General features: G+C 42.1%; 1 protein-coding gene across 1 annotated transcript in view; it reads left to right on the forward strand.

The window, feature by feature from the left end:
* LOC142492223 (vomeronasal type-2 receptor 26-like) overlaps positions 1–23,208 on the forward strand; it is an 89,316-nt gene that overhangs the window by 60,511 nt on the left and 5,597 nt on the right. Inside the window, exon 6 of the mRNA XM_075594892.1 lies at positions 14,751–14,874. Within this exon, the coding sequence (XP_075451007.1) occupies positions 14,751–14,874 (124 nt within the window). The remainder of the gene's footprint in view (positions 1–14,750; positions 14,875–23,208) is intronic.

Consider the following 23,208-nt stretch of genomic DNA (forward strand, 5'->3'; position numbering starts at 1 on the left):
ATTTATTCATGTTTTTATTGGTGTTTTAATTTTTAATTCTGTTGCTTATTTGGCTATTGCTTTATTGATTTCTGCTATTTTTTTATTTACTTTGTTATTGTTGTTTATTTGGTGATTGTTTTGATTGAATTTGATATTGTTGTTTTTTTTTTTTAGGTTGTCTATTGACTGTGATAGTGTTATATCATGCCCATCCATATTATATGGGCATGATTTATCACTGTGCCAAACAATTGGTTTATTGGCATTTGGAATGTGTATATTTTTTATGTAATGTGTTTTATTTTTAGCCTGTTTTTTGTTTACTTCCTATTTATTCCTATAGTGTTAAAGCAGGCCCATATTATATGGGCCTGTTTTAACACTGTGCCAATCAATGGGTAGCGGGGTGGTGTACCCGGGTAGGGTGAGTGGGTAGTGGGGAGGGTGGGATAATCCCTTAATTACTATAGCGGTAGCTAAATTCTAAGGTGATTAAGGGGTTTAGGGGCCATTAGATTGTATTTTTTTTTTTTATTGTTGATGCCCATGGAGGACAAGGATGGTGATGAGGATGAGGACAGCTAAGGGGGTTATTGAGTCACGCTCATGCTTCCTCCAGTCTCTGGTGTAAACCAACTCCTTCCTTTTGCTGCTTCTGTGCGTGGCGATATTCCCCTTCTCCACTGAAGATCCACTGAGGATTACTCAACAGGTTGACCAGTCATAGAAAACTAAAAGCACAGAGGCACTGAGGTTGAATAATATTATAATAAAAGTGAATACAAATAACAAGTATCAACTTACATATAAAGAATTTGTTATCCAGTGAGATCTTAAGTGGTACAGTCCATGATGCCCTGTCCATGGGTAGAAGGGAAGCAGTGCCAAGCTCAAGACAGTCTATGCCGCGTGCTGAGATTGAGTAGTGTCTCCACCTTGCTCTGCAATGCTATTTACGGGTATGTGCAGAACCACGCAGTCCGTGTGCTGTTTTGTGCACGCCTCCCAAATTCACAGTCTCTCTCTCAAGCCAAGTGGCAATTAGCCAAGGGGCAGATTTGCATGCAGTGTCCACAGTGCTCTTACCACAACATGTTTCGCAGACTAATCTGCTTTGTCAGGCGGCAGTTGCAAGCATCCACATCAGCTTTAATATCCTATCACACAGGTGTGTTTAGATATAATCCAATTTCTTGTATGTAATTGGGTCTCATAAGAAACCCCAAGCAGAAATTCCACACAGGTGTGTCAGATATAATCCAATTTCCTGCAGGCAAATGGGTCCATAGATCTCCTAAGAAACCCCAAGCAGAAATTATAATAATCTCTATATCGATCAATTGGACAATTACAATGGCAGAGTGTGATTGTGCCATCCTTTTAATACAGATCATATGCAATTTATCTGATGTGAGTGCTACAAAGGAGCATATAAAAACGTTATCTATTAATACAATGATAAATAATTAAAACATAGTTCCAATACCAACAAAACAAACTGTGACATCACAACAAAAAAAGGTAAATGGGAAGGGAAGGGGAAAAGCAGGGGGAGGAGGAGAGAAGAAAAGAGAAGAAGAAAAGGGGGAGGGGGAACTGAGGAGAGACATAATAGAAAAGAAGAAGAAATGTAACACATATACTGTGTATTCACACATAGCCAAATATGTATACATATATGTATATACATAACCTAAACATTTTTGGATTTAAAACAGGGGTTAATAATGACCCTGAAGGATTGTAAAATCTCTAAATAGACACACACGCACGTAAGTGTAAGTAACTGCGTGCATAAACCATATGTGCCAGTTCCATTAGTATAATAGATAAGTGCATGAACATATGTAGAAAACATATCCCATACACTCACAACAAATGACCAAGCCAATATGAGTGTGAGCCCAATATTAAGGGTGGGGGGGGGGGGGTAAATGAAGATTACCTCCCTATTTTAGAAAGGGGGTAAGTTCTATGTAATAATTCAACCCTCCTGAAAAATTACTTTGCAATGTAAAATCCAGTACTGCTCCCTTCTGGCAATATGGAGATCACTGTCCCCTGCTCTAATGTTATCCTTAATTCTCTCAAAACCCATATAGTTAATCCCCTCAATGCTACATCCATGGGCATCCCTAAAATGGATCAATATATGTGTCAGTGGTTTTGATGCCTCTTCCAACTTGTGGATGTTCTGAATAGTCTGCGATGTTCCATAATCCGTATTTTGAGATTACGCTTTGTTCTGATTATGTACTGTAGTCCGCAGCTGCATTGCAGCACGCATACTACATTTGTAGCCAGACAGTCAATGTAGTGTTTAATATGATACTCCTCTCTAGTAATGAAGGATTTTATAATCTTTTTGGATTTCATTTTCAGACAGATTTTGCATCTATTGCATTTATAATTGCCGATTATGCCCAAGGTATCTCTTAAATCCTTTTCTGAGTTTTATTAGTACCTTTTAGGAGGCTTGGTGCAAGAATAGTTTTGCTTGTCTGTGATTTTCTAAAAACTACAGGGGGTTTGGTGGGGAGAGCTTTATTGAGAATGGGATCCATATGTAACATATGCCAGTGACGGGATAGTGCCTTTTTAATTAGTGCATGTGAACTATTGAATTGGGTAATAAAATATGGAGTTTTTTGTTTCAGTTTTTGTGCATCGACACTAGTGCCAATTGCTGCAAGAGTTGCGGTATTAATTTCACCTCTCACTAGGTTGCCCACATTTTGTTTCTTTTTATCTTTCTTGTGAAACAGTGTTTCCCTGTTTTTATTGGATGCTTTCTGATATGCGGTCAGTATTAATTGTTCCTTGTATCCCTTCTGTCTGAATCTTTCTTTTAAGAATTCCAACTGTTCCTCAAAGTTTCTAATATCCGCACAATTGCGCCTTAAGCGGAGGAACTGACTGTATGGAATATTGTCAATGCATTTGTGTTCATAGCCACTAGTAGGATGTAAATATGAATTGACATTTGTGGTTTCAAAGTAAGTTTTGGTGAGTATACTGTTTCTCTCATTATAGATTATCAGATCCAGAAATGTAATTTGGTCTCTACTGATCTCACTCGTAAATAGCAGATTACATTTGTTATTATTGATGTTCTTAATAAAAGAGTCAAAGGAGTCATTATCACTGTTCCAGATAATGAGAATGTCATTGATGTATCTCCTCCGAAGCACGAGCTGTGGAGGAGATACTGTCCCGCCCGAGCTGAGTCTAACAAAAGACGGGAGCTGGCCGGGCACACGACGGGCAAGTCGCGGAAAGTTGCGGGTGCGTTCCCCGCACGTTCCCCGGACTTTCCCACGCTTCAACAGATAAGCGCTATGGCGCTTTCTATTGAAAGCGCCCGAGGCGCGGGAAAGCGGCCGCGAACCTGCCTGGTTTTCGGCAGGAGACTGCCGCGCGGCGCCAGTGGTTTTTTTAAATTGCGGTGGCGGCCGCTTTAGATTCAGCTGCGCCGCCACTGTACACTGGTTTTCCATATATGTTTTTTTAGGATGAGAGCAGCCTTCATCCTGGCAGGGGTAAGTGCAAGTTTTATTTACTTTCTGCTCCATATTTATGTTTTATTTTATATGGGCAAATACACTATTATCCATATCTGAATAATAGAATTTTGCCCATTACTGTACTGTATGTATTGTGTCAGGGGGGAGTGTACTTATTTTAATGTATTTTTTTTATGCACAGGATTGATACCGCAAGCCAGCGGGCATGCCCAGACACCTGTGGGGTCCACCACCCGTGGCACCTTCATTCACCCCCTCTGCCCCCAATAAACCTGCTATTGTGCCTTAACCCCATCATTGCCTTAGTGGCTAGCCACTAAGGTAATGAAGCTGCTTTAATGTAAATTTTAATAATAATGTGTGGGAGCAGGGGGTCTCCTGAGCTGATCTACTTTGATTTATGCCTCAGGGACCTTCCTTAGTTACTGAGCACTGGTATGGGTCATCGGGTGCCAGTATTGCCGCCATTTTTAGATTGTCCACGTCACGTGACCGAGGGATTTAATAAATGGAGGAGATACCAGCATCCCATATAACCCCATATCAGGGCCTGTAACTTGGGAAGCAGGGGGTCCCTGAAGCTGAAATAAATGAGGGTCATCTCAGGAGACCCCCAGCTCCCGCGCACAATTAATAAAAATTACATTAAAGCAACTTCATTACCATAGCGGATAGCCGCTATAGTAACAATTGTTTTTTTATTTTTATGAGGTTTTTTATACTAGTCTGCGGGAGCAGGGTATTCTGAGGTTAACTTCATTGATTTCAGCATTGGGAACCCCTACTTACCGAGATACAGGTCCTGTTGCGGGGTGCCGGTATCCCAGTACAGGATTTAAATCCCAGAGTTATGTGACAAGGGAGATTCAAAAGCACTGGGATATCAGCACCCCATAACAGGACCTGTATCTCGGAAGAAAGGGTGCCCGAGGCTGAAAACAATGCAGTTCAGCTCAGGAGGCCCCCAACTCCCACACACTATTATCAAAATCAATTTTTTAATTGCACGATCGCCAGTAAGAGCCGTGCATGGAGACGCAGCTTCACCATGCAGCTCTTCCAGGCTGCAAATTTTTCTAACAGTTATCGCACTATAGGATTTATAGCACGATAGCACTGGTACAAAAAACAGGTCTGACGAAAGTGAATTTTTTCTATCAGTCTTAAAAAATGGCGTTCATTCTTAGTGAAAACCAGTTCTGGCCTCATGTCTTAGAGCGCGATAAACAAATGCATAGGGGCCTATGCAGTAATCACTGATAAGCCAATTATCGAGGCCTTTTTGCCAAAAAGGCCCACTGCTATTCAGTAAGCCCTGAAGCCCTGATAAGTCGCCGATTAAAGGCCTTACGGCAATTTTTTTTTCCCAAGAACAAATGTTCACCAGAGAGAGTACCTTATCGGCAGGTTATCGCCAGGTAGACTGTCTCGCCACCGGAAACTCGGCATGTAGCTCTCGCACTGATTCACCAGGGATTCAGCCATTCTTGCATACTGCAAGTGCAACACGCCAAAAACATGCCGAGTTTGAACCCCTGCCAAGAGTGCTTCTTCGGCGCTTACTGCATGGAGCCCACAGTTTTTGCACAACTGCCAAATTGTAAACATGTTCTTCTAAAATATTGCATTAATAGACTTAAGATACAATACAACAAAGGTTTATTTTTACCCGGATTATTCTTTACTCAAATCATTAAATGCTATAGAGTGACAAACTAACATTTCACTCCATGACATATAATCATTACTCCTTAAACTATTTACCATTAAAAACAGGCAAGCAGCGGATAGCACCCGACGAATCATTGATCTGTTGGATATATCCAATAATGATAAAATATGATGTTGAGTTTAGATGCAGAAAAGGCGTTTGATAGGATCGACTGGCCATATTTAGAGGCTATGCTTGGAGCGTTTGGATTTGGAAATAAACTAAATAAAGCAATCTTCTCATTATATTCTAACCCTACAGCTAAAGTTGTTAATCAGGGTCATCCATCAAATACACTTAAAATTATAAGCGGTACGAGACAGGGCTGTCCATTGTCTCCCCTCTTATTTGTCTCTGTATTGAACCGTTAGCATCACAGATTCGGAAACACCCTGACATCTCAGGAATCAAAATTCAATCCCAAGAGCATAAAATAGCTTTATATGCAGATTATATCTGTCTGACTGTCTCTAAACCACTCAAATCTCTGCCAAATCTATTTGACTTGTTAGGGAAATTCCATAGAATATCTGGTTATAAGATAAACCAGTCTAAATCTGAGGCACTAAATGTATCCCTTCCAAAAGAAATGGTAAAATTAATAGAGTTTAATTTCAATTTTAATTGGCAAAGTTCTGCGATTAAATATCATGGGGTACACATTACAAAGGATTTTAAAAACCTATACTATGCAAATTATCCCTCACTCATTCGGTCTTTGATAATGGACATCAGAAAATGGAAGTCATATAAAATCTCCTGGATTGATAGGATACATAGTATTAAAATGAATATCCTCCCACGTATCATATAACTTTTCCAGACACTACCGGTACCACTTAGACTGAAAGATATGATTTCGCTTCAGTCTGAGATCTCCACATTTATATCAGGGGGGTTGGCAGTACCTTGTCTGCTGTCCTATTATAGAGCAGCCCAATTAAGTCAAATTATGCAGTGGCAGATCCATCCTGGATTGAAAAGATGGGTGGATCTAGAGCGAGAGGTTTGCTCCCCATTGGAGCTAAACAACATTATTTGGCTCCCCAAAATAGTCCTTAAGTCAGCTAACACTCTGCTATCCTCGATGACCAACTCTATTTCGGTTTGGGAGATTTCAAAATTTAGGCATAATTTAACTAATAGACATTCATTAATGACCCCTCTTTGGGGTAATCCAGAGTTTGTTCCGGGTATATCTAAAGTTGGTTTGTCAATATGGAAACAATGTGGCATTAATAGATTTAGAGATCTGGAGGAAAATAAAAAAAAAAAAAAACATTTGAACAAATTAGATCAGGCAAAAAGATACCCATATGGATTTTTTTAGATACCTTCAGATCAGAGCATTCTACTGTATAATAAACATTCTCCCTTTCCCCCATTGACTATGTTTGAAAAGCTCTGTCTAAGAGAGACAAATACAAAGAAGATCTGGGAGAAGAGGTGAGCGAAGAAGACTAGTTGACTATTGTAACAGTAGCAGCTAAGAGCTTGATATGCACTACTTTAAAAGAGAACGCATATAAAGTCCTTATGAGGTGTATCTCACTCCACAGATATTAGCAAGGTTTGGACCCGGATGCTCCCCTCTGTGCCCAAGACAGTGTGGAGCATCGGCGAACCTGTTACACATGTTGTGTTCTTGTTCTCGGATAGTCCCAATATGGACACAAATTAGACATTGGCTTCAGAGGATTTTTGACCTCACTATTCCTCCGGATCCATGGCTGTTCCTTTTGAATAGGCCTTGGCCGGGCCTTTCCAAAACAGGTAATAAATTGATTATGCATTTAGCAACAGCCACGAGGTGCGAGATCGCGGCACTGTGGAAACAAGTAGAGATTCCAAATATCCCACAGATTAGGAATAGAATGTGGTATATTTGCCAGATGGAAAAATTAATGAGTTTGGTCAATGACACTGGCGCCAAATTTATAAAAGTCTTGACGCCAGACAGATATCCCAGGAGTAGAGAGAACCACAATCTGGCAATGATAGAGATAAATGCGTTCTCGTTTGAAATACACACTCGGCCACGCTAATTCTCAGGCGGCCTGCACCGCGGGTAATTTAAAACCCCGTGCAGACGCGGCTGATGCCTGATGCGTGCCGCTCGTCACTGGAGCCTCAGCTGGTGAGCCGGTCACACGTACCAGGGTTCCGCCGGCATCCCAAAGATGGCCCGAAGATGGAGGGTGAAGGCGGGGTAAGGCCCAGTGATGCTGTCCCTGCATTGTGCATCACTGGGATCGGGAGAGGCAGAGGCGGAGCAGCCAGGCGGACACGCGTCATTGGACCGGAGGAAGGGAAGATGCGGCTGGCGCGCGGCCAAGTTCGGCGCCAGCCAAAAAAAGCCCTGAAAAATTGCGGGCATTTGTAAGAATAAAGCTGGCCGCAGCAGTATGGGCAAGAATATGGGTAAGAATGAGCTATAGGTCATCTTTTAATAAGACTAACAAGGCCTTCAAGGATGAAATAAGAAAAAAAAGAAATAATAGAAAAATAATAAGGATGTTAGTCATCCACACAAGAATTGGAGAGAGTTCTTATAGGAGTAATAGTAAAATAAGAAAGGAAGAGATCCCACACCTGTTATCCCCCCTCCCCACCCCCTTTTTTTTTTTTTTTTGCCTTTTGTTTTTTATTTTTTTGTTTGATACAATTTTAATGAGAGTATTTTTTTTGTTCCACTTTTGAAATTTCTGAATATACGATGTTTTGTTTGATATGAAAAAATTCAATGAAAATTTAAAAAAGTTGAAAAAAAAAACTATTTACCATAATCAGTCTAAAAAAAAAAAAAAACATCAAACAAAAAGCATTTGAAAGGATGTTTCCTTTTTCTTTCTTAGCTTGGACACAGAATTATAAGACAAACAGAAATCATAAACTTCTGATTTTGTAGCCAAATATTTACATATGATCCTAAAAAATTATACCTCATCAATGATACCAACATCTTAACTAAACAATAGTATTTCTCTATATTCTTGGTGAAAAAAACAAAACAAAAAAAAATGTTGATTATTTTTCCTGCATCAAAAATCTAATTTAAAATGAATTTCCTTTTTCATTCCTATAATTATAACTAATCTGAATACTTTCATCATACAGCTCAACCCCATAATAGCACGGTCCTAGGGGGCCACCCCATCTGACCGCGCTATAATGGGGATTGCGCTAAAAAAAAAATTAAATGGCCGCCGTGCTCCCCGTCACAAGGAGGGGGGAAGAGGGTGGAGGGGGGAGAGGGTGGAGGGAGGAGGTGGAGTAAGGCGCCGGCAGCCCTACATGATCCCCCTTAGCAGCCTCCATACTTCCCCCAGCAGCTCCGTACCAATCACCCCCCATCAGCTCTGCACTGATCCCGAGCCCCACACGGATCCCCGCCAGCAGCACGCACCGATACCCCCACTGCTCCACACAGATCCCCGCCAGCAAATCCACACCAATCCCCCCCAGCCCCGCACCGATCCCACCCAGCAGCCCCACAATGCCCCCAGCAGCCATTACACCAGAGTTAGGGGTATGAGGGGAGGGCTGTATGTGTGCTGTGTGTGTGCTGTTTGTTTGTGCTGTGTGTGTGCTGGTGCTGTGTGTGCTGTGAGTGTGTGTAGTGTACTGTGACTGTGTGCTCTGTGTGCTGTGTGTGCTGTGTGTGCTGTGTGTGCTGTGTGTGCTGTGTGTGCTGTGTGTGCTGTGTGTGCTGTGTGTGCTGTGTGTGCTGTGTGTGCTGTGTGCAGTGAGTGTGTGCAGTGTGCTGTGAGTGTGTGCAGTGTGCTGTGTGTGCTGTGTGTGTGCTGGTGCTGTGTGTGCAGTGTGTGTGCTGTGTACAGTGAGTGTGTGTGTGCTGTGTGCATTGAGTATGTGCTATGTGTGTTGTGTGTGCAGTGTGCTGTGATTGTGTGCAGTGTGCTGTGAGTGTGTGTAGTGTGCAGTGAGTGAGTGTGTGCTGGTGCTGTGTGTGTGGTGTGTGTGCAGTGTGTTGTGTGGGTGCTGTGTGTGTGCTGTGTGTGTGCAGTGTGCTGTGTGTGCAGTGTACAGTGAGTGTTTTCAGTGTGCAGTGAGTGTGTTTAGTGTATGTGTGTGCTGTGAGTGTGTGCAGTGTGCTGTGTGCTGGTGCTGTGTGGGCATTGTGTGTGCAGTGTGTGTGCTGCGTGTGTAGTGTGCAGTGTGTAGTGTGCTGTTTGTGTGCAGTGTGTTGTGTGGGTGCTGTGTGTGTGCAGTGTGTGTGCAGTGTGCTGTGTGTGCAGTGTACAGTGAGTGTTTTCAGTGTGCAGTGAGTGTGTTTAGTGTATGTGTGTGCTGTGAGTGTGTGCAGTGTGCTGTGTGCTGGTGCTGTGTGGGCATTGTGTGTGCAGTGTGTGTGCTGCGTGTGTAGTGTGCAGTGTGTAGTGTGCTGTTTGTGTGCTGTGTGTGTGCAGTGTGTGTGTGTGTGCGTGTGCGTGTGTGTGTGCAAACCCCCTTTTTTTAAATATATATATTCAGGGTCCATGCTCAAACCGCGTTATTTGCGGATCCGCGATATAGCGGATTGCGCTATAACGGGGTTGAGTTGTATGCATTAATTTGTTTAAATCTAATTGAAAAAAAATCTTTAGAATTCTAGCTAACTTCTTTCTTGGTTAATGTTAACTTGCATGTCTATGAACTGCACAAATTCCTGTGTAATTCTCAGTGAAGCTTTCACTCTTTCAGTGAAAAAAAGATGGGGGCTGCTGCAGTGAGTTGCAGACATCTTCAAGAGGGAGAGAGCTGAATTGATTTTTCGTTCAGCCTCAATCCCTATCCATGATTTTCCTTGAAATTACTTAATATTTCTGCTAATCTCTTCTCCTGTGTCTCTTTTCACAAAGCATACAATTTAAAATGTTTTCCTGATACAGTGCTAGGAATTTAGCAATACTGATTTTTCAACCCTAACACTGCAAATTGCTTACAATTTAGGTCAATGTCACATGTCCTATCCTTACATTTAACTATTATAATTTCTTCCTCCTGTATCACGACCAGCTTGTTCACAAGCTCAAACTTCAATTTAGCTTTAAATATTTCAAACTTCCTCCCTTTTACCTCTTTAATTCTGTCTAGGGTTGGGCTAAAGTCGTGAGTGGAGAACCTCAGGGATCGGTACTGGGACCCCTGCTTTTTAACTTGTTTATTAATGACCTTGAGCTTGTCATTGAGAGAAAAGTCTCCATCTTTGCTGATGATCCTAAATTGTGTAAGGTAATAGAATCAGAGCAGGATGTAATTTCTCTTCAGAAGGACTTGGAGAGACTGGAAACGTGGGCAGGTAAATGGCAGATGAGGTTTAATACAGATAAATGTAAGGTTATGCATTTGGGATGCAAGAATAAACAGGCGACTTACAAATTAAATGGGGATAAATTGGGGGAATCCTTCATGGAGAAGGATTTAGGAGTGCTTGTAGACATCAGGCTTAGCAATAGTGCCCAATGTCATGCAGTAGCTGCAAAGGCAAACAAGATCTTATCTTGCATCAAACGGGCAATCGATGGAAGTAAACATAACTATGCCCCTTTACAAAGCATTAGTAAGACCACACCTTGAATATGGAGTACAATTTTGGGCACCAAACCTAAGAAAAGACAATATGGAACTACAGTAGAGAGAGTGCAGAGAAGAGCCACCAAAATAATAAAGGGGATGGAAAATCTAACATTTGAGGAGAGGCTAGCTAAATTAGATTTATTTACATTAGAAAAGAGGCGTCTAAGAGGGGATATGATAACTATATACAAATATATTCGAGGACAATACAAGGAGCTTTCAAAAGAACTATTCAAAGGACTCAGGGCCATCCCTTAAGGTTGGAGGAAAGGAAATTTCACCAACAACAAAGGAAAGGGTTCTTTACAGTAAGGGCAGTTAAAATTTGGAATTCATTACCCATGGAGACTGTGATGGCAGATACAATAGATTTGTTCAAAAAAAGGTTGGATATCTTTTTAGATAGGAAAGGTATACAGGGATATACCAAATAAGTATACATGGGAAGGATGTTGATCCAGGGATTAATGTGTTTGCCAATTCTAGGTGTCAAGAAGAAATTCATTTTTCCCCTTATGAGATATCATTGGATGATATGACTGGGGTTTTTTGTTTGCCTTCCTCTGGATCAATACAGTGGCGACACGTTTAATTCTAATTGGGCTAGTTCCGCAAGCCGGGAGATTTCCTGTCTTGCTAGCCAAATCCCCTCGGCGTGCCGCGCGTCACCGATGCGCGGTCACGCTTCATCGGGTGCCTGCGCCCCATGCGCGCGTGCCCAAGGCTCCCCGAGGGAGCCCTGGTGTCCCGCGATGTGGGGGACGGCGGTGGGGAGTTCCGGGGGAACTGGCGGACCCGGAGAAGGGAGCGGGAAGCCCCGATCGGAGGACCGCTCCTCGGAGGCTTCGGCACGCGCACGGGACACCCCGGCGCGCGCCCGGTTACTGTCGCGGCCGAGACCGGGTAAATGTAAGAATAAACTCGGCCGCGACAGTAATTAAGTATAGATATAGGATAAAGTATCTGTTGTCTAAATTTAGCATAGTTTGAAGTTGATAGACGTACGTCCTCTTTCAACCTCATCTACTATGTAACTATGTAACTATGTAACTATGTCTAGGAGAATCAACATAAAATCATCCCAAATATTCAATGGATTACCCCCCGAGATGTTGGTATCCAATGAATATTTGGAGGCTTTTTTCTTAAGCCAGTCCATTTTAAAACGAAAATCAATACATGGACTAAAAAAAACTTTCAATTTGGTTATCTTGATTACATTCTTTCTATATGTACTGTAAGTAAAAAAATAACATAACGTTACAGGGGTCAGAAGTAGAGGTGTGCAATCCCCTCTATATCACCCCTTTTTTCTCTTTATCCTTGCTCGAGACACCCAACTTTCTCTGGGCCGTCAAGTGACTTAACCAGGCAACCGGGGTGATGATCCAGTCTCCGTTCTTGATCTTAGTACTTCTTGCATAGAATTGATCCAAGGATCCAAAGTACCCCAATTATTTCACTCTATACATACAGTAATAATAAATGTATATGGACCTACAGCTGCAGCAGCCGTTATTCGAACAAATCACGGCACCGATTTTGTGTGCTCTGCAGTACTCCACGTGGCATGAACGCGGGCAATCGCCCCAGGCTACCGCGCTAATCGCGGATACTTTGTTTGAATTTCATTGATTCTGTTTCTTTGGTTGCAATGAAAGGAATTAATTGCAATGTGTACATTACTGTGCTACTATGCTACTGTGTCAATTTCAGGTGTTTAAAAAGCAGAACACTAAAATGCAATTTTCTGCACTCGTGTCTTAAGGCGAGAAGGTTGGAAGAGATCACGCGCCATGACATGGGTATTCCGATGTATACACCATGTGAAGTGTTCGAATAACGGCCGCTGCAGCTGTAAGTAGCCCCTCAGATAGTATCTGGATGGCGATCAGTATAGATCTATTGTGATCGCCATCCAGATACTATCTGAGGGACCACCTAGGTCCATACACTTTTATTATTATGTATAGAGTGCAACAATTGGGGTACTTTGGATCTTGAATCAATTATATGCACCTTGTAATACTCCACATGCACCTTACTTATTTAATATAGGTTCTTTGTAGATTAAGGCAGCACTAGGTGAGCGGTATATCTCATGTTAAGTATCTTAGTACTTCTTGCAATAATGGACATCCCTTCTTTATTCTCACGGTTAACCACATTTTTCCTCCTGAACTGGAAACAATATCTATGAAGTCTGTCAATTCCGGATCGGCATAGACAAAGTTGACAGTCTCAGATAAGGTTTAGAGAATCCCCTCTCCTTTTGGGAGACACAATAACTCTCACCTTTACCCCTTTAGATGTTAGTCCGTGGCCGAACTCTCCACCATTATGTTACAAAAATCTTTGCAATGTAATACTCAGGAATCAGGTTTCCACTTCAAATTCGAAAGTCTTTATTTCTTCAATCAGGTCAGCATTTTATATAGCAAGGATACTTGCATATACTGTAGCATATACTGTAGATACTTCTGTTCAGTTTCAAGTATCTGAATGTAGTGATTATGCTATGTTCAAAGTGATTCTTTATTCTATCAGGACAAAGAGATATAAATCACATGTCTTAGCTAACTGCTTTTGCTGACTAAAACATTCTTATTTTTAGTACCAGGCTGTATTTACTCTGTACTACAGGAAGTTGCCATCTGCAAACATCTGTCTGAAATGTTTGGAATTTATCTTATCACTAACATTTCTAGGTTTCAAATTGTCCCTGAAGTTACAAACTGAAAATAAGATCCCTTAAAAGAAAAACAACTTGAAATGTTTTAACCTATTGAGTGCTGAATATATATATTGCTTTCCTACTTAATATAGAAAAATATATAGATATTAAATAATATATACATTTTCAGTTTGCAGTTACAGGAACAGTAAATCTTGCTGCATCTGTAGATGTGAGTATGTGAACATAGAATTACCTGTAACTAAATCCCACTACTTAAGTGTCCACTGCATGGTCTAACCATGGTATTTCCTGAACATAGGCCAATTTTTATGTCAGGTGTGCAAAGAGTGACATTGCACAAACTGACATTGTTTATAATGGAAGTTTGAGACTTTAAAACCATAGCATACCCATTATTCATAATGTGTGTAAGATGTGTGTTTAAGATTCTCATTCAATAAACTTTGTGTTCCAATCAGCACTATTCTGACAATGAAGGCTACTAATGCCTGTAAGCAATAACATATATTGAGTAATAACATGGAGAAAGCAGAGATGTCGAACAATCACATTCAGAGCAGGACTCTAATATAACTTCCTGATATTGTGTTGCATGATCTGGGGCTGGTAACTGGTCTAGCTGGACTGCCAGGTAGCTAGGGCCTGTCCGTCTAGTACGTCTCCCAAGGGAAGTGTAATGGGTGCTCACCACAAACAGGATGGCACCGCAAGGCTGAGGTGGGGATGTTAGTATGAACCGACCTCCAGCCGCGTGAGCGCGTCTGGAGTGCAGAGTGATAGTCGTGTAGCCAGGTCAGGGTTGGACAAGGTAGGGTAGTCGTAATAGTCATCGTGGTCAGTGTGTGAAGAAGTCGGATGGTCGTAGAGGACAGCATTTGTCGAGGAGCGAAGACGGTAGAGGTCAGATGCAAGCCGAGGTCGAGTAGGAGAGAAGTCGGTTGTGGGGGCGGGACCTAATGCCGTAAACATAGGTTTTGATTTTATTATTATTTTATTACTTGGTTTTGCCTTAAAGAGACAGTGTGCCTCTTTCTTTTATTTTGGAAAGTTAATCAATGCAGGTTTAAAGTCTAAAAACATACCTTTTTCACTCTTACTGACCCTACTGCGAGGCCGTACTGCCACAACAGTTAGACCCTTTATGCACGACACTATGTAACAGGGAAAATCTATATTACTCAATCTGCGCTGTGCATGCAGCAATGCTAGAAATGAAACATTATAATATGTGGCTCATGACTTTCCCTTGCATTCTCAGACACCCCGCTCTGTGTGCAGTGAGAGCTGCCTGCCTGGGTACAGAAAAGCTCAGCAGGAAGGAAAGCCCAGATGCTGCTATGTCTGTGTTCAATGCACAGAGGGGGAGATCTCCAACAGCACTGGTTAGTAACTCCTAACTCATTCATATTCTGTTTTGCTCCCCATCAGCTAAACATTATAGGCATAAGGGAATTTTCATTCAGGCAGTCGGAACAGAGGAAAACACTTAAGTCGTGATTAAGGTACTTTAGAAGTGTATAGCAGGAAATTCCTGTGAGGTGAGCAGTGCATATGTAACTCAGACTTCTAAGACACCCACTGGTTTGGTTCCACAGTGTCTGAAAAAGTCCGTAGTTGAAAGCTTTAGCCGAATAAAGTGTGAAGTGTGGAGGGCTAATACAAATATCCCCATCTTAGTAAATGTCTGGGCAAATGGCCCAGATGTCCGGCCCATCTTAGTAAATGTCTGGGCAAATGGCCCAGATGTCGCCAGGTAAGGGAGGTGGCTCGGGTATGCTATGCGCAGAGGTGCAAGGTTCGTGCATGCCCATAGCAAACTAATAAGCCTCTTTTCCAGGTTTGCCATGTATGGGCAACTCTGGGATAGGTGGGAATATTAGTTCAAATGCAGAGATTGGCTGCAGAGGTTACAGATAAGGGTTTTGTATTGTATAAGAATCCCTGCATCTGATCGGGAGTCAAATTCATCATGCAGTGAAAGATTCATAGGGTAAGAAGATTTAACATTGTAACTAAGATTTGTACAAGCTTCAGTAGTTCGTAAGAACTAAGGAATTCAGAACCAATTCTACGATGGTAGAACGAGGAAAGCAGCTCTGGCGGAGAAACAGTGGTTGCGAGCGCTCCACTAGCCAAAGACTGTTTTTGGCTTTGTATGCACACAACTGGGAATTTTTACCTAAAGACACTATTTCTAAAGATTTTGTTTTGGAAGTAGAAAATTTCATTTTGACCTGTCCCAGTTAGTGTATTTCAAGTGTTTTTTGTAAATTACCGTGTGTGTGTTCATTCTGTAAATAAATAACAATTTATTGTATCTCTTGTATTACTCAGCCAAAGAATACGGGTAATTTTGGTGTTAAAAGTTCTGGTCTACAGTGACATTGGGAACGGGGCTTACGAATAAATCTATCCTCGGAACAAAATTCGCAAACATTACCTCTTTATGAGCCCTTTTTCTTGAAGGGTAGTTACTCACAAAAGTCCTGGAACATTCTCAAAAGCGGGACTTAGAAACTTTCCTAAGTTTAAAATCCTTGAAGCCGTCCCGCGTCTATTCAGTCCAGAGAATCTTTGAATTTGCCACTGTTAGTTTGGTGCTTGGAATCTGCGCTCCTGAGTGGCTGCAAGCTCTCTTAAGGCTTTCAAGCTCTCATTCACTAACCTGTGCAGCCTATCAGAGTGTGGGAATCCATCCGATTTGCTGGTATTGTAAAGCCAGGAGGGCACCTTTTCTCAGTCTGTAAAGGGACATGCGCCAACCTAGCATCTCTGCCTCTTTGCATACTGAGCCCACCCGCTGCCCAGGCTTCACAATCTGGGATCTGGCAAATGGTTAACGGATAGCCTTGTGTTAACCCAGGATGTGGGTACTCAAGCAGAACTGCCGTACCCTTCCTGTTCTAACACCTTGGCATCCCTGAGGCTTTCAAGTACGGACTCCGCACAGACACAGAGGCGCAAAGCTTGGTAGCCATCTGGGTTTTCCGGAATCCATGACTTGGAAATCCCTCCATTCATATACAGGTTATCAATTTATATATACCTATTATAAATATAACAATTTAATAAAATATATTGTGTCCTGTCTTCTGTGTGCTAGAAGATGTACGTTCCTATTCCGGTGTCAGGGATGGAGTGAGTTTATAAATCACCTACTGTACATTCACTAGCCTCATTCTTGGCACACTTTAGAAAAATAACCCCTGCTACATTAGGGACTCTGTGTATAGCTGCAGATATAGTTTATCCCCTTCATACCCATTTACCTTGTCTGGATGATGCTGCAACAGGGATCCTGGCGGTGAGTCGTAATAGTGCTTTCAGAGTCAGAGTTTGGCAGAGTAATGTGCTTGGCTGTATTCGAGAACCTCATTCAATTCCTGAATAAAACTTTTGGGGTATCCCATAACTCTGGAACCCTGACACATAGCTACATTCTCAAAAGACTTTCTCCGACAAACCTACCCTGAAACTTACAGCCTAGAAATCTCCCAATCCCAGAACCCCAGTAAAGACTAAAGACAACTAGGTCTTTAATGTCACAAAAGTTCCACACAGTCTCAGCAATGCATTTTTGACATCTGGGTCCAAGAGCTGACACTCTAGGACCCCAATACATGGGTCAGGGTTAACCATGTTGGCTTAACATTTATTGATGAGCCTGGTTAACTCCTTCACTGTCACATCAGGTGGTTCCCATTCGTGTCTAGGGGCCCACGGATAAATCCCATGGGTGTCTGGGGGCCCCCAGGTGATTCCCACAGGTGTTTGGGGGTACTTAGTTGGTCCCTGTGGGTGTCAGGGGTCCTCGGGTGGTCATTTTTGGTGTCCAGGGGTCCTCGGTGGTCCCCATGGATGTCCGGGGATCCTCGGGTGGTGCCTGCAGGTCAATCATGTTGCAAAAAAAATAAATGTGTGTAACAGTTCGACCCCTACCCAATCTCATATGGGCCCCTATGTGAGGAATCTGCCCCCAGTTACATGTCATGTCGTGTGGTGCACCTGCTGGCTTACAGGACTCCAGAATCTCCCGCTTGATGGTATTTGGGAATTCACTAGGACTGGCTCGTGAGGTAGTGCTGAGAACGTACTCACTTTTGGTACAGCGCCTCCATCTCTTCCAAGTCCCCACGATAGCAGGGAGGAGTCTCTGTAAGAGAACCCCTGGGTGCAACTTCTCCCTGAATGACTCCAGGCTCAGCCGAGAAGTTCTTTCAATCAAGGCATTGAACTTTATTAACATCTTCATTGGCAGACTGCCCATCATAGCGGCCGGTACTTAGCCGCACATGTTGAAGTTGCCCACCTCAAGGAAGTCCCTCCCTGACTCTATAATAGAGAAAGGAGAATCTCTGCCACCTCTCCCCTAAGGGAGGGCCTTAAGCTGTGCCAGAGACCTGCATAGTGCTGGATCAGAGTGTCACACTATGCAACCACTTGATAGACTTGATCTTGAACTCCACTGAACAGAGCACTCAGTGAACACTTGATTCAACTGCTAAATTCAGAAAGTGATGCGTAATATATAGCTCCAGAAGGCCCACCCCTGTGTCACTGTCAGTGGACACAGAGCATTCTGTCACTTCCTTTGCTACACTCTACACCTCACAGGGGGTTGAGGGCAAACCTCATGATTACTTCTGGCAAACCTGCCCATTTAACAGGGATTAACGTACAGAAGGAGAGAGGCATGTAACCCTAAAATTACACAAGGCTACATGTGCATACATTTAAAAAAAGTGCACCTCCCTCCCACCCCCTCCCCCCCCAAAACATACAGTACAGTAATGGGCAAAATAACTATTATCCCCATATGGATAATAGCTCATTTGCCCATTATTAAATCAAACATTTGGCTGCCAGCATAAATTAAGTAAATAAACCTTTCGACTTACCCTTGCCATTATGAAGGGCATCCTCGTCAGCATACTTCAGGGCCATGTCCTACGTTGACAGAAATAATACATGACATAAAACAATCTAATGGCCCCTTACCCCTTAATCACGTTAGAGGTTAATAACCACTATAGTAATTAAGGGGTTAACCCACCCATCCCCGCTACCCACACTGGAGTCCTAACCACTCACCCCGGGCCCACTACATGCACCCTGTATTCATTGATTGGCATAGTGGTACTTCATACCTATATAATATGGGCATGATAAGCCACTATAGCACTCAATGGTCACCCTAATTAAAAAGCATGTATTCCAAAAAAACAAACAATAATCAAACATCTACAGCAGCGGCAGCTCTTATTCGAGCAAAAGCCGCTGGCTGTATGTGGCTGGGAAGCGGGTAGCCGCGGCGCGTGGCGGCACACTGTGACGTCACAGTCACAGGCGCGCCCGGCTTCCCCGTCTTCCCCGGCTTCCCCAGGCTTCCCCGACACCCCTGGAGATGAAATTAAGGTAAGCGGGGGTTCGGGGAAGCAGAGTGGCAGAGCAGATGGGGTACAGGGGTCCGGAAGGGTGTGTAAATTGCGCGCGATGGAGGAGGGGGGGTGAGTGGGGGAACGCGGCGGCGCGCGTGCATTACTGGCGGCAGCTGGGGCAGATCCCGGCATGCCGCCGGTATTTAGTGCAATAAGATATGTCGCTACTGTACACAAGCACATTAACACCACAATTCAAGAAATACAAACACTAGCCAACAAATGAAATAAATAAAAGCAGTAACCAAAAAACAATTAATTAATTTTATCCAGTAGCCAGCAAATCAATTAATTAAGAAAACCACTATGCAACACATCAATTGAAAGCAGGAGCCAACACAAAAAATATTTAATTAAAAACACTAAACTATCGGAAACAATAATAAAACCAAGCCATGAAAATGACAAACAATTTTCAGTATTCCAAACAATAAACTGAAATAAAAAAAATAACACTCAATAGAAAGCAAGAATTTGCCCAAAAATACATTGGCTATCACTGTATTAATGTTTACCCTAAACGGACACAGATTAATACATTAAAAGAAAGAAATTCAATAAAAAACCTGAAAAAGACAATTACTGTACATACATTCAAAATTTGTCTTACAGTACCTTTAGAATTCTTCACCCTCAGAATTCCGGCGTATCAGGAAGCTCTCAATCAAAGACATCGTCCGCCGCCATCCTCGGTGAAAATCAGCATCATGTTAAAAAAAAATCTTCTTTTTTCCATCTTCTTTAATTGTTTTCTGCCATCTTGAATCTTCTATCCTTGTAATCCATTCCCCATGTTAAATTCAAAACGGATGTTGACTTATCGGCATATAAAGCTAAAATGAGATGAAACAGGCCTTACATAAGGCCTGTGACGTCACATTTTAGGGTCAGATGGTAGAGGTCCAATCCGATTGGACGTTGTATCATGTTACAGGCTTTTTTAATTTATTTTTATTTTTTTATGGATGTGACATACAGTAATCCCTTAAAATGATGTCACATCATTTGTTAAAAAATGGAACATATCCATGGTACAGGAACCAATGGTATTGTCTTCGATCCCATTGTGGGTAGTACCATGTGATATCAGCCATTTGGTTTTAAGGATGTGAAGTACCTCCCTTGGAGATGACATCATACTCTTATTTGTTTTTAAAGCCTATCACATGATACAGCATCCAATCAGAATGAACCTGTACCATCTGACCCTAAAATGTGATGTCACAAGCCTTATTCAGTATAAGGCCTGTTCAGTCTCATTTTAGCTTAAGGGCGCGTTCCTTCATTTTCTATATCTACTCCCATTGCGGTTATATATTATTGCACTTGTTTTATTTGGGACTTGTTCGGGACTTTCCTAATCACTCGAGAAACTATCGTGTGGGAGAGACGCACCAAAGACGCGACCGGCTGAGAGACGCCGCCAGATGACGTCAGACGCAAGCGTGGACTAACCTGGAAGCGACTAGGAGATTACCCCTTCTGAACTACCGGTTGGAGTATCTCCAGCACACGGGAAGGCTCCCTAAAGCAGAGCTGCATACACCGCTCTTGGATACCAACAGCTAGAGGGAGGACGTCCAACATACATCCGTCCGTGTCCTGCTGTCCCTGCCGAGCGGTAACATGTCCCTAACATGTCATGCTGTTAACCTTTTTTATTGATGTACGTGCAACACTCACCCCCACCCTATAAATAGTTTTTTAAATATACTACACTATGGTTTTTTTGCGCTGTCTTTTCTCTGTTTCCATGTAGCCTGGTGTTTGAGCCATCCTAATTGACCAGCAGCACAAAACCTCACCCTAATCAGGTTGTAATTTATACCTTATTTCTAAGTCACTATCACCCATCACTGATCACTTACTGTATGAGCGCAGGTCTTTTTGTTTCACAGTAACACACAATGCATTTTTTGGGGCAAATATTTGTTTTGAATTGATTGTTATTTTTTCTTTTTCTGTTTATTGTATGACCCGTTTTACAAGAGATATATAGGTATTGCACTGTGTATTTTTGTCACATTGGAAGTAGCTTTGGGCATTTTTGTTTTTTTGCTGTATACATTTAGCCACGCTCACTAGCACTCCTTTTGACACTTATATGCATATATATATATATGATGTGGTAATGGTTGGGGTTTCTCAGAGCTTGTTGGGAATCTGTGTATTTTGTTAACTGTGTGCAGCTGGTCTCAGTTGCTTATGGGAGGGTAGTGCCCCCCCCCCAAGGTTTGGGCTTTCCCTACCCCACTTTCCAAGTTGGCAGGTCAGTTTCATTTTGCCAGGTTACGACAGATCCAGTGTAGATCATTCTTCCTGTAATTATACAGGTAAAAATAATTTTAACTCAGGTGAGTGTTAGGACCTGCTTTGTCATGCCTTGTATATGGCAGCAGGCTTAATATGCTATGGCCAAAGGGTTAAACTATATGACCCTTTTTACAAGAGATATATAGGCATTGCACTGTGTATTTTTGTCACATTGGAAGTAGCTTTGGGCATTTTTGTTTTTTTGCTGCATACATTTAGCCATGCCCACTATCACTCCTTTTGACACTTATATGTATATATATATATATATATATATATATATATATATATATATATATATATATATATATATAATGTGGCAATGGTTGTGGTTTCTCATAACTTGTTGGGAATATGTGTACTCTGTGTATTTTTTTATTTTGACTTAATTGTTATGTATTTGTAGGTGTTGGTTTTATTACATTTTAGGATTGATTAGGGGTTACATTTCTTTAATTGTTCTGTTGGCTAGGTGTTTATTTAATGGTATTATTGTTGAATTTTGGGATTACATTAATTTCATAATTTTTTTTGGTGTTAGATTAATTGTATTGATGTGTTGGCTAAGCTTTTTAGTTATTTTCTTCTTCTGGTATTTAGGTGCTTGTGTATTTATTTTATTTTTGAGCCTTTTTGGTGAGGTTGTTTTTTTTCTTGTTGCCCATTGACTGCCATAGTGGCTTATCATTCCCATATTTTATGGGCATGAAGTACCACTGTGCCAATCAATGGGTAGAGGATGGGATAGTGGCCCCAGGTGGGTGGTTAGGCCTCCTGGGTGGGTATCGGGGGGAGGGTTTACCCCTTAATTACTATAGCGTCTATTAACCTCTAAGGTGATTAAGAAGTTAGGGCAATTAGATTGTATTTTTTATTGTTCTGTTCCTGCAAACGGAGGACATGCACATGGAGGATGATGATGAGGATGTCTCATCCTGATCATCAGGATGTCACAGTTAAATGCAAGTTTTATGTACTCTATTTATGCTGGCTGGCTAATGTTTTATTTAGAATGGGCAAATTAGCTATTATCCATATCTGGATAAGAGTAATTTTGCCAATTACTGTACTGTATGTGTTGGGGGGAGGAAGGGGGGTTGTTGAGGTTAGAGGAGGAGGGTACTAGGGTTGTTGTATTTATTTATGTTTATTGGGGGTAGAGTGAGTGGGTAGTTGCCCCAAGGTGTGTGTTTAGGCCTACTAGGTGGGTAGCGGGACTGGTTACCCCTTCATTACCATAGCGGTTCCAACCGCAATGGTAGTGAAAGGGTTAACACCTCCCGCAACCTTCCAGGCAGGCTTAAAAACCCATCCTGAGCTACTACCCCCTTCATCCACCCACTCTGCTCTCAATAAAATGACTATTCAAGTTTAACCCCTTCATTGCTTTAGCGAATACCCACTAAGGTAATTAAGCTATTTTTATAAAAATGTTAATACTAGTGCATGAGATCGGGGTCTCTGGAGCAGAACATAATTGATTTGAGATCCGGGACCCCATGCTTCCCGAGATGCAGGCACCATTATTGGGTATCCAATGGTGGTTGTGGGGAGCGCAGATGTCACCATATGTAAAGAATAGAAATATACAGTATATAGTGCAGTAGTTCTTAACTCAAATTTGACTCTTAAGTAGCAGAATGAAAACTCACATTCTCCCAGTGAAATGACAGCAGTATGAAATTATCCTCTCAGGTACAGTAGTCTGTGTGGTGTCCCTCGGTTAGAGATAAAAATCACACTTAGTGCAACACTGTGAGTTCTTAAAACATAATATATTAGCAGATAGATATCGCACTTACATTTGTGCAATAAGGATAAGGCACATACAAATTAAAGGTGGCTTTGTCCCTCTGCTCCTTCTTGCCGCTCGCACACTGTCACGTCACTTCCGTTTCACGTATACGATCGTCGACGTCACTTCCAGATGCGGGTGAACTTAGAATCGGGAGCCGTGGTGACGGG

This window comes from Ascaphus truei, chromosome 4 (assembly GCF_040206685.1).
Source record: "Ascaphus truei isolate aAscTru1 chromosome 4, aAscTru1.hap1, whole genome shotgun sequence".
NCBI classification, from domain to species: Eukaryota; Metazoa; Chordata; class Amphibia; order Anura; family Ascaphidae; genus Ascaphus; species Ascaphus truei.